Source organism: Botryllus schlosseri, chromosome 12 (assembly GCF_051294905.1).
Source record: "Botryllus schlosseri isolate E-star chromosome 12, Bs_hap1, whole genome shotgun sequence".
In the NCBI taxonomy this organism is placed as follows: Eukaryota; Metazoa; Chordata; class Ascidiacea; order Stolidobranchia; family Styelidae; genus Botryllus; species Botryllus schlosseri.
This window is the reverse complement of record NC_137247.1, coordinates 9928852-9940879: the sequence shown is the minus strand read 5'-3', so window position 1 is coordinate 9940879 and position 12028 is coordinate 9928852. Positions and strand designations below refer to the sequence as shown.

General features: G+C 41.4%; 3 protein-coding genes across 3 annotated transcripts in view; 1 reads left to right on the top strand and 2 right to left on the bottom strand.

Moving 5' to 3' along the window:
- The window catches only part of LOC145452182 (uncharacterized), a 377577-nt gene that overhangs the window by 39192 nt on the left and 326357 nt on the right, over positions 1-12028 (bottom strand). The gene's annotated exons all lie outside the window — the stretch shown is intronic.
- The window catches only part of LOC145452180 (tyrosine-protein kinase transmembrane receptor ROR2-like), a 262709-nt gene that overhangs the window by 139569 nt on the left and 111112 nt on the right, over positions 1-12028 (top strand). The gene's annotated exons all lie outside the window — the stretch shown is intronic.
- Positions 6496-9060, bottom strand: LOC145452313 (ectonucleoside triphosphate diphosphohydrolase 7-like). The gene has a single exon (XM_080330520.1). The coding sequence runs from the start codon at positions 8531-8533 to the stop codon at positions 6629-6631; it is 1905 nt and encodes a 634-aa protein (XP_080186646.1). The 5' UTR covers positions 8534-9060; the 3' UTR covers positions 6496-6628.

The window sequence follows — 12028 nt, the reverse complement described above, 5'->3', positions numbered from 1 at the left end:
CTTGAGCAGATGAAAATATAATCTGACAATTATTGATTGTTATTATAGACCCATGCATGTTAGCGAGAATGACATTTTTGGTAGAGAGGCCTACGGATCATGGTTTTTCGGGATCCGGATCTAATCCTCTTCAAGAAAATGGAATCCTGGCCCAATCTGGATACGGTTTCCGTCTCAAATGTCAAAATCTATATCTAAAAATATCCTGCACAAGGTTGAGCATCTATATTCGACGCCTAATACTCGTTCACAATCGAATCACTCAGGTACCCTATTTCCCACATCAGTGCAAAACTGTGATATGCCAGGCAACATTCTAGCTTAATCGCAAGTGACACAAAACTCAAAGTTGCGAAACCTGTCTTTTTATTTGCAACAATATCCGGATATCAGGGGCGTATCCAGGGTTGTAATGACTCGAGTCATGACTCGACTCGAGTCACGTTTTTCAGATGACTCGACTTGACTCGAGTCATTTTCTCAAAATACGGAAATGACTCGACTCGACTCGAATCAATTTGTGTATTGACTCGACTTGGACTCGAGTCATTGTGCATGACTCGAACCAAGTCATATGACTCGAGATTCAGACGGCCAAGACCGACGTTTCATTGTAATTTCGAGGAATAGTACAGTAATCACACTATTGGGATTTCGTCAATTGGTACTGGTACTTGAAAACACGTCCAGAAACTGCTAAAATTGACGAAAATTAGTATATTATAAATGCGAACCATTCGATATCACCAAACAGAGTCATAAAAAGTGGATTTAACAAGCCTTTAACTGTAAACTAGGAAGTCAACATAATGACTTGGACTCGACTCGAGTCACAATACCATGACTCGGACTCGAACCTCTGCTCGGTGACTTTTTGGACTCGGACTTGACTCGGTGGTGAATTGAAAATGACTAGACTTGACTCGAGTCAAAACTATAAAACTGATATTGACTTGTGACTCGGAGCCTTGTGACTTGGTTACAACCCTGGGCGTATCTAGCAAAAAAAACGGGGGGGTACCTTCAGAAAAGGGGGGTGTTTTTAAAAGGAGAGGGTATTCCTAGTTCTAACCGATTGATCAGGATAAATGTATGCACAAATACAGATATTACCATGGTCAGATAATCTTAATCATGTTTGTGACTTCTTCATTCGCATATACAAAACTAAGTACAACTAAACATAACATTATAACCTGTAAGTGAAGATAACATCGGAAAGAGAGACAGTCAGGTATCTTGACCTTAATTACCAAAGCGAGGATGTTATCATGACAGTGCGCGCAGATCATATTACAGCACAGCGGGAGACCTCTCCATTCGCGCTCAACTACGATTCTACGAACACTCGACAGTAAAGATACACAAATGAATTATAGTCTGTTTTCGTTTGTGTCAACTGTTCAGCCTGTTTTTGCACATGGTCTGGATTAATTTTGTTCTAAATCAATATGATATCTACTGTCTGTCAAGATGGTGTAGTATAGGCTTACCATACGTCCTCTTTTTTGACTTTTTTGAAAGTGTCCTCGGAGGACGCCCTTTTGTCCTCTTTTTTGAGATTTTGTCCTCTTTTTTAGGATTTAGAGCAGATTTAGAGCAAATTGCGTGTGATATGCCACATATTAATAGTGTAGTATTTTTGGTGTGTGGAGATGGTAAAGACCAATTAACGCTTGAGCTTGTGTGATTGCGTCACGTGAATAACAGTGGCCCGCCGCAGGCTTAGGCTCGCAATCCAAATGCATTCCTAAATGCGTTTGCGGCCAATTAGCGAGATTCGTCTGTGCACAGCACAATGTAACGCGACGCAATCTTCCGCTGAGATGATCGCGAAATTATGTCATTGATTGCCGTGCGCTCGGCAATCATCGCTTGGGACGCTTGTCTGGGACGCGTCTACAACAAGCCTGGTTTCACTCGCTTGAACAATCACATCAGCAGTAGGCCGTGGCCCGGTGCGAACTGTACCATCGCTGCCTGCACTATCGCATCTGCATTGGCGCACACGATATTATCGCTTGCCTACACAATCGCATCTGCAACAGGCCTGGTACGAAAGATATCATCGCTGGCCATGGCCAACTGTCGCGTCTCGAGCCTAGTATGCGTTGGCTCCAATCTCTCGATGGCTTGGTGACAACCGTTTGCTGATTAGCGATTGTAATTAAAGAGTGACGTTGCTGAACTGAATGACATCGTATGTCCGCAGACATGTGCGATTGTGCGTGCGCCGTGCATGCGTAAGTGAATTCCACTAATATCTAAACCAGGCCGTGTTATTTTTGGCATATGCCAAAACTGCCAAAAATAACTTATTTTTGGCATTTTTCGATTTTTATTTTTGGCAGTTTTGGCATCATCCTCTAAATAGATAGTTTCAGCCTTGAATTATTCACAAAAACGCTTTATTTAGGCTAGTTTGTCAAAAGACACCACAAAATGTGCAGCATCCACGTATAATCAGTGCCAACAAACAATAAGAAGAAGAAAAAACCTAACGATTTCATAGGTTAATAATATCAAACGAAACCACAAAATGTGTAGTATCCACCAGAATAGGTGCCAATAAGCAAAAAAAAGAAAGAAAAGCCTAACAAACACGCTCAACAACTGATTATTATAGCTGTTGAATAGACTTAAATCGTTTGCACTGTAACAGTGCTTCCAAACTCAGGTCAGCTAAGTTTCTTCTGAATTCATTTCTCGCCCAGCGAATCTGAGAAATATCTGCTTCAACAGTAGCCATTTAGGGAAAGAATGTTGCCATTCATCCACAAAAGGTTTTCAGAGCTTCAAAATCTTTGGAGGGCCGAACCGCCTTCCATGCATCATGAAAAGAGATCACTTCGCCAGTGCCATCGATTTCATCGCGGAAAGAATTTTCTTCCCGATCCTTTTCTAGGAGTTTCCTGTGTTGTCTCTCAACACATTCTATTTAGTTGCCCGACTATCATTTCTCCATCAGTCTGCCGATATATTTTCGGAGGACTTTTGTCACTTCAGGTGGCTTCAATATTACCAACTCGCATGGAAGAGTCCTGGGAAGGTTAGCTTGTTTAAGAACATTGACGCAACAAGACTGTCTGGAAAAACGAGACTATTCAGCTCAGAAATAGCCAGACAGTTTGTTGCGTCACAATGTTCACCTCGATCACAATGCAAAAATCGTGGTTGATTTTGGGGGTTCCAGTTCCATGAGCAGAATATAATTTATATTTTAATAATCAGTACTGCGGCAGCTTCTCATTGATACCCGTTTTATCAAATTTACGCTCGACAAGCCGGTCAAAAATGGTCGTAAACTTGCCTTTGGACAAATGGAAAGTATGACGTAAACCAAATGCAGTCAGCCGTTCAATCTCGCTGTGCCCACACCATTTAGGACACCATGCTTTCACCCCTAATGGGTGGGTTGGACCCAAATTAAGAAACATGCCTTTCACAAACGCTCTTCTCGCTTGTAACGCGGTCCTGTTAACACAACACCATGAACGAAATACGCTATTTGGCAGGCCGTGTTATTTTTGGCATATGCCAAAAATTGGTTATTTTTGGCATTTTCAAATTTTTATTTTTGGCAGTTTTGGCATCTGGCTCCTGAAATGCCAAAAATAACACGGCCTGATCTAAACAAAACCATCAGAAGATGTGTGTCAACTGTCAAGGCTCGAGTTGTAAAAGACGAGAAAGGTTTGAACAACCTGAAACCGGTGCCATTATAGAACAGATTCCAACTCGGACATTTTGCCTTGCGCAAATCGTCGCCGAGGTTACGTAATACGCGTTGATAATCATCGGCGAATTTAATTGTTCGCTAGCGATCAGGGACTCGCTAACTGACAGCACTTCCGTTCTAAACATTTGTTGATAATAAACTGTTAAACTATAGATAACTAACCTAACCTACGTAGGTTAGTTATCTATAGTTAAACACGAAAACCAACTCGCGCGGCATCGAAATTTCATGGCGTCTGCACACTGGCTTTGCGACACGACTAAAACAGCGTGTCGCGCTCACGATCGCGGTAGTTGCGTTTTGCTGCACACTGGGACACCGAGTCGTACACTCGTAACGTAGGCCTATCTGTTCTGTACCAGCTTAATGATTTCGTAACAGTATAGGTTCTTGGTTATTACTAGGGCGTTTTTTTTTGACCTAAAAAAAAGAAGATTTTGACCTAAAAAATTGAAATTTTGACTTTTTTTGACCTAAACAAACTGAATTTTGACCAAATTTTGACCTAACGTATGCAAATTAGGTGTTTTCCCACATGATGTTAAAATTGTACCACTTATCTTCATTTCTGGTTTGAACTGGCTGTCCTAACGAAGTAGTTTGCCCTGAAATAACGTTTTTGGCTGAGAAACAGTCAACTTTTTACATGAAATAAACAATATTTTAACGAAATCTGCCCATATGAAGAATTCCAGTGGTTACAATACGTATTATGGTGGGAAATGTAGTACAACGAGAGATACTTCCCTACATTCTTGGGTAGAAAGTGCATGTCCTTACTAAGAAACTTGCCAAGGACGTTCAACAGCAGCAGTTTTTGACTGACAACGCTCAAGTTGTGTGTACACTGCTGGTGACACACCGTGTTGCTTCATTCTGACAATGATGTCTACATCACAATTTTTTATCATGCACTTCTCAATATAAGAACGATGCAATGACCAAGAAGTTTTTCTTCAGTTAGGATATTGCGGTACGTTGACCATAATACCATGTCTACTATTTGTTTTATTTGACCGTTTATGATTCACAATGAGCAGAAAATTAGCCGTTTACCACGGTAGGCCTGTAAAGTAGGGTAAAAGCTGTGAAATATCAAATGATACGTTCACCGACAGTGCAAAATCTACGATACAAAAGAAATGCAGACGTCAAAAATTTTTGACTCAATGAACAATTTTGACCGAACGCTACAATTTTGACAAAATTTTGACAAATTTTGACATGTCAAAAAAAAAAAAAGCCCTAGTTATTACTATTGAAGAACACATCAAGATACTTCCTACACATATGTGTCTTCTATGTGTACTGACAGCATTTTGCTGATGCTCTGGATTTTGATAAGGAATACACCATAATGCCACTAAGATATTCTCAAAATCGAAAACTCATTATATTATTTCAGCTCAAGACGCAGATGCACAATATACAGTACCCAAGATACAAAGAATATAAACAAGAAGGAGTCTAATCGTTGAAACGCCCTGACATAGTCCATCAATCAGATATCTTTATAATATATAGGCCTACTCTTCTCGGCCTACCGGTACTTCCGTTTTTGTAATGTCAAGCATGTCAGTGGCATTGGCGGGCTAGCGGTCATGTTCTCTGTTATTCATCTTGTATTGTGAACATTAAGTAATTTAATTATCAAATATATCTTCATTTCGTTCATCCATCTTTAAGTTATCAACTTGAGGTTGAATCATTCTTTTTCTGGGCTTGTTGGATATCATACAGCGCCCTGAGTCAATACCAAGATAAATTATGCATCTGGTACATGAGTATGTTAAATTAGGAAGTTGAACGATTAGAAAGGATTGCAACAGCACCGTCGAAATACCAGCGCGCTCTTATTTTCTAGTGCGACTGAACCCGCAACTCGCGACAAAGTTGGAATTTTTCAACTTTGTCGGCGAGTTGCGCAGCCCGCTCGCCGACGCTTTGTTGCGTATAGTCTGGCGACTCGGCGTGCATGGTTTTGTCACTGACATGCGCGATTCTCTCGTTTTGTCGTGTTGCGAGAGCCAGTGTGCAGCAGCAGTGTGCAGCGAGTGTTATTGTAAGTTGTAACTAGATAATTATAATAGCATTCAGATGAGGCGAGAGAGCCATGTGACGATGCGCTTTTCGGGCTTCCGTAGACGAGAGAACAATACGAGAATAAATCATCACCGCACTGCGTGATCGCTGGCGTGATGATGCTGCGCGGCAATACGGGGATTATCGATTTAGTAGAATAAGAAATAATGGATCAATGGAAATAGATTTAGGAATGGGGATAATCGAGCTTGGAAACGGGGAGTACCGGACACCGATTACCCCCCCTGAATACGCCCCTGCCGGATATTACCAACCATCTCATTCCCAAAATTAACTTTATATTTATTCTAGGCATATGAAAAAATGCCAAGGAATTCCACACAGCACACAGAGTATAATAAAGTATTAAATTATAACTTTCAAGGAGAGGGAAGGATTGCGAAAAAATTACTAGCAACTGTGTGGGACTACAGATATATTAGTAGACGGCATATACAAAACCAAGACATCTGCAATGTTTACCTGTAGCAGAGTAGCAGTGGTGTTATACAATAACAACTCGCTTTATGGATAGAAAAAAAAGACTATTACGAGATAGGTATGGAAAAGGGGCATTTTTAGAATCTCGATGGCCGTCATAAAGATGAAATACATCACATCTCCTCAACCCATCCAACATATCAAGTCGCTAGAAATCTACCAGCACAGAGCTGTACCTTTTCAAGCTATATTGCACAGCGATACACCAATTTTCAATCAACTAAAAACGGTACTATAATAAATTAAGGTGCGAAAGAAAAGAATAAACACTCACACGTACTAGCAGAAAGTATGCGTCGCTGCATGTCAAACCTCCTCGTTCACAAAATGAGCAAAAGAGGAACCGACCCGTTTCAGGGTTTGACGCTTGATACCGCGTGAATGTACACAGAATTTGATAAGTGACAACAGGAGATAGAACAGAACAATTGTTATGCACATGAAAATCAGCACTCCCGAGTGCGCAAGTAGAGCTGCCGGGTAATAACTGGATTTGAAAGGATGGTAAATCTGATTGCTTTGTCGCTGTATTTCCAATAACGGGAGGAATCTAGTTTTGTACAATATAGCCCCCCAAGACCAATGCACCTCGCTTCCATTTATGTGCTGGACAGAGCTCAAGCCCTTGTAATGATCGGGAAAATTAAGGCCTTGATGCAAAACAGTCGATACCCAAGCTGATTTGAAACATTGTAGCGTCATTCGTTTTTTGTCAGCGTGGTATACCCCATTTACATACTTTTGATAAGATATATTCCATGGAGTTTTGCAAAATTCACTGGCCTTGGCTTCAAAGTGGTGTTTATCATATATGCCACCCATGTGCAATATATCGTCCATACTATAAAAGAATTCGGACATCCCAATAAATTTAGTCTTATTAAAATCGATACGAGGTGCTAACCTACTGTTTAGTATGCAATTCTTGGCACCAGCATTATAGTCTTTGCAATCAGATTTTTCTAAATAATTGACCAGTTTTTGCTTGCATAAATGGAAATCTCCTGTGCCGATAACTGTAAAATCTTCATACTTGCTTCGCGGCGTGATTGTTTGCGTAAAATCTTTTGGCAAGCAAGGATCGTGAATGCGGTTAGAGACATTCCTACTATGACTCGACAATTTTTCAGTGGAATTCGAAATCAGGTCTTTCTCGTACATATCTCTCGCGGCGTTTCCACCTTTATGCAGGAATGTGTCGAGGAAAACGTTGTAAGCATGACCGTGACTCTTATCTGTGCAGCCTACGTCAATTTCCAGCACATGTTTTGGGTATAATTCACGCATTTCCCCTTCCACCTCATACGCAATTTGGAGGGAACCACCCCCCATATCTAAGACGCCGAACGTAGGCGAGCGGTCTATTCCATTGTTCTGAACCGGGTGATGGTATTGTTGCAAGTTGCCGTACATATAGTTCACTGCTAACCAAAAGTACAAACCTTCGGTGAGTCCACTGATCACTTCGACATGTGAATTTGAGAACTGAAAATCTGTGTATCGATGAATGGTAGATTCAACTTTGTCCAAAATCAGTCCTTGGTGTTTTTTAGTCAGCATACGCATACCGGCAGTACATAGCACATACAGCTGTGTATCTTTATGCTTTGCAGGCGGTATCGAATCCTTGATGAATTTCAGTAATGGCCTCAAGTATGAATTCACGCTGTTGGGAGAGCTTGAATATGTTGATATCCCAGGGGTGATTTTCATCACGACAGGCTTGTTATTTTTCACAACTTGCTTAATCTGTAGAAGGTCCTTGGCATTACCGGAGTGACGTTTCCAGGAATATATAAAAGCTCTCGAGCCACTGCTTCCACAATCGATTACAACTCCGTATGATAAATCCACAGTTTGTGAAGTGTCAATGACTTTGAGTGGAAGGGCCGCCCCAGTAGGGTCTAGCGGTACATCAACCAGTATTGGATCACTGTAATCCAGCATCTGCTGAGCGGATTTATCGTAATACAAGAAATCCAAAGATTTCCGATTCCGAAATACGGAATTATCGTTCGTGATTGGAGCATTGTAAATTTGAGAGGACGAATGAAAGAATGCAAATACACTAATAAATACGATGAAGAATACGCCAGCGAATAGAAATATCCTGGTTTGATTTGTTTTGCATGTTTGAGTGATCCATGGCAGCAATGTTGCTGTCAGATCAGGATGTGCACGCAGTGGCAATCCGCAGAATGTTATTGCCATGCAATTGAAACCATTCAATTGATTTCGGAGATGAAATATTTTCCGTCAAGGCTTGTGTGGCTTCATCTCCTGACAGGCGGAAAGAACTAACTAAATGTTATAAAAATATTCTAGAAAAACCAGAAGCAAGTCAAGTACAAACAGTATTAGCAGTCTCCAAGTATCTATGTATAATAGTTTTGACTCAGGCACATAAAGCAATTGAGCAGCCAGGACACACATAAATATGTTTTCAGGCTGGTTTAGGGTGCAAGATATAGAACTGACTCTTGGGATGATAAACTTTGGATAGTAACAACTCCTGTTTCTCGACATAAATTTGTTTGAGGCGTGAACCGGTAGAAGTGCAAAAGCAAGGTAGCTAATTAGTCAATTCAATAAAAGTGAGCTATTACTGATGTGGCTGTGGCCTGTGGGAATATCTTGAAGTCAAACAAGCACTCTATAACTATGGTCCCAAACCTGTTTTGGCGTCAGGCCGCATTTCAAACTTCAGAATACGGATGGAGTCATATGGAAATACTCTGGTACACCTATAACATACATTTTAAAGCATGCGCATTGACTTGTATAGATTCTATATTAGACACAGAGCGTTGAGTGCTATTCAATGAAACAAACTGCAAATGCACATCATTACTACAAATTAGATACGTATCTAAAATCTAGAAAAGTTACAAATGTCGATCATCGTTATTTGACAGGTATTCGGTTCGTACGCATGCGTTTGATGCTAGTCTGCTCTGCGGAAATGATTACCCGCTCCCGGGTTATTAGAATTGACCTTGCTGAGTGGCTCAGACGTAACCGATATCTGTTCCGTTTTATAGCCTATAATTTGACGAAAACTATATATATAAAGACACAACAAATCAGCTATTATTTTGTGGGGCCTTTAGGGGTCAATGAAAGCCGCAAGCAGGCTAGCTTTGAGGCACGGCTGGGAGTCACTGCTCTATGATGTGAAAGATATCACATTAAAATAAGGATCTTGCTACTACCGAAATACAACACCCTTGTCCCTTATCCTTATAATAATTGCAATATAAATTGGCATGGTAATGTGACAGACCTTGTGTTTGCTCTGGTTCTGTACATGTACAAGAGATATCGTTATATAACAGGCTACAATGGCTTCCTACCAAGTCGCAGTTCTTCCAGAATAATCACAAAATGACGGATGATAATGTGTACTGTATCATGGGCACTTCGGCAATCGGCAGGGGAACAGCGGTGGACGATTTGTTTAGGCATGGTGTCGCTTACCACTTAGATACTTGGCTTCCTCTTGATGTTATTTAGACGTCTGCATAAAACGTTAGTTACAAACATTCCTTCAATTTAATTTCCTAATCTTCCTGCGGCACCCATAAACCAAAAAAAACACCATAAAATAGCTTGACAATCCTGTTCGCTGGCAAACACTTCTTGTTGTCAGTCGGGTTTCCTCGTCTGGGCTGTTCTCGTCAACTTACGTCATCCGGCTATCGTCACGGTTATTTGAGATTCTCCTAACCTCACATTCCAATGTCCATGCTCACTTTGCTCAGTGATTCCAACCAGCAGAAGCGAGATTCTACTGTCCAATGTGGTTAGCACACTGGGACTGGGGTTAGCAGCCTAAATAAAGGACGCTATGTAAACATGTTAAGAAAAGGTATGCGGTTCATGAACTGCATCCAATCAAAATTTGTGTCTTTTTTTGTTCCATTTTTGCAACGAAAAATAAATTCTCTCTCTTTACCTCTCATTGGAGATTTGGTGGAGTAACCGTGGCGGCTTCGAATAATACCATGTTTCAATCGGAAACGTGCTTCAAACAATATGCGACCCATAAATACACGAGATTTTGCCGGTCCTATCGTCGGTCTATATAATATCTGCTTCGCCACTATAACCATTACATACATTAGTCACATTCGATAGTTTCATCATGTTTTTGAAGCATACCGAGACCGTACATGTAGCATTTGAATATGAATTCGACATGTGACACATGTCGCCTGAGTCGATAAACCGCAATTGATAATTATATATTTTCATAATTTCACTTTTTGCATCATTTATTTCAGTGGTTCCCAACGTGGGCGACATCGCCCCCCAGGGGTCGATTTAGCGGTCTAGGGGGGGGGGCGAAAATATCGAAGGGGGCGATAGGGGGGGCAAAAACGGACGAAGGGGACGATGGCGCGTTAAAATGGCTATATTGGAGTCAGGACCATAACTGCTGCACCCGAAACCCCCAATTGGGGGCCGAACTCGAATGGGGCCTAAAAATATTTCGTGAATTAACATAAATTATAGAGTAATTTTTTAGAAATTCATCAAACTTTTTCAAAAAAATTTCGCGCTGGCGATTTCATATTATCCTATCTGGATTTGGGGGTAGGCCGTCCCCAAACAAAAATACGCACAATTTATGGAAATGGAGACTTCGGCGTCGGCCATTACTGCTGTCACGGTGGTTCTTTAATGCTATTCTTTCGTCACAATGGTCACGCTCGACTCGCCTCATCGGACGGCAGACCACGTTTCACTCCTTTTCTTTCGACGGCCGTGTAGTTAGCAGGGTCATGAGCTGCTCCTCGTTTGGTCGGGCATTGACGTAATGTGTTTTTATTTTGCAGTATTGCAAGTATTTTTTAACGTCTTGTTATTAAGTTGGGTTAGTTGATCCGTGCTCACTGTTCGTCAATACAAAGTACCGGAAAGACACTGTCTCTGGATTGGCAAGCTAGTTAAGGATATCGGAAGTCAGTCATAAATACTATCAGCCAGAAACTCTCGTCCAGCTCGGTCAAGGAGCTGAAACTCGTCCCTCAGGACATAGTTAAAAAATGAAGCACTGACTGACGTCAAGATGGTTTCAACACGGCAAGCAGCCGATCGAGAAGCATTCAACAAGCAGCACGTTGACAAAGTCATGCAGGAATCCAGCGCTGCTTTCGAGACAGCAGACCGCGCTTTCTACACTGCAATCAACAGCGCGTCTTCGCACCCACTCATCATCAAGTCTAAAGGTGCGCTAGACCAGTGGTTCTCAACCTTTTTCGCCTCGCGGACCGGTAAAATTTCAAAGAATGTCTGGCGGACCGGTGAACTGTCAAAATTAAAATGAAGCCAAAATGTGAAGTATGCAACCGTTTTTGGCAATTATATGATGCTAGAGAGTGACATTTAGAGGGTTTTGATCGTATTTAATAATATTCATGATGGCATCTATGTGATTTTATGGTAGTGAGTCTGCCAAGTCGAGGTAAAATTGCCTTGTCCAGGTAAACGTGCTACCGCTGAGAGTCGTTTACATTCTTTCGCGACAAAGGTCGTGGGTTTAAACGGCCATGCCAACTCAATACCGACCGACAATATCAAGAATAGAAGCGTATCGGAGTCGAACCAAGCACCTTGTCGTGCTACCTTGCTCATTGCCCACTGCCATCAGACTCAGGCTACTCCGGCAACTGCGACTACAGTGCGTGTCGCAAGAAAACACAT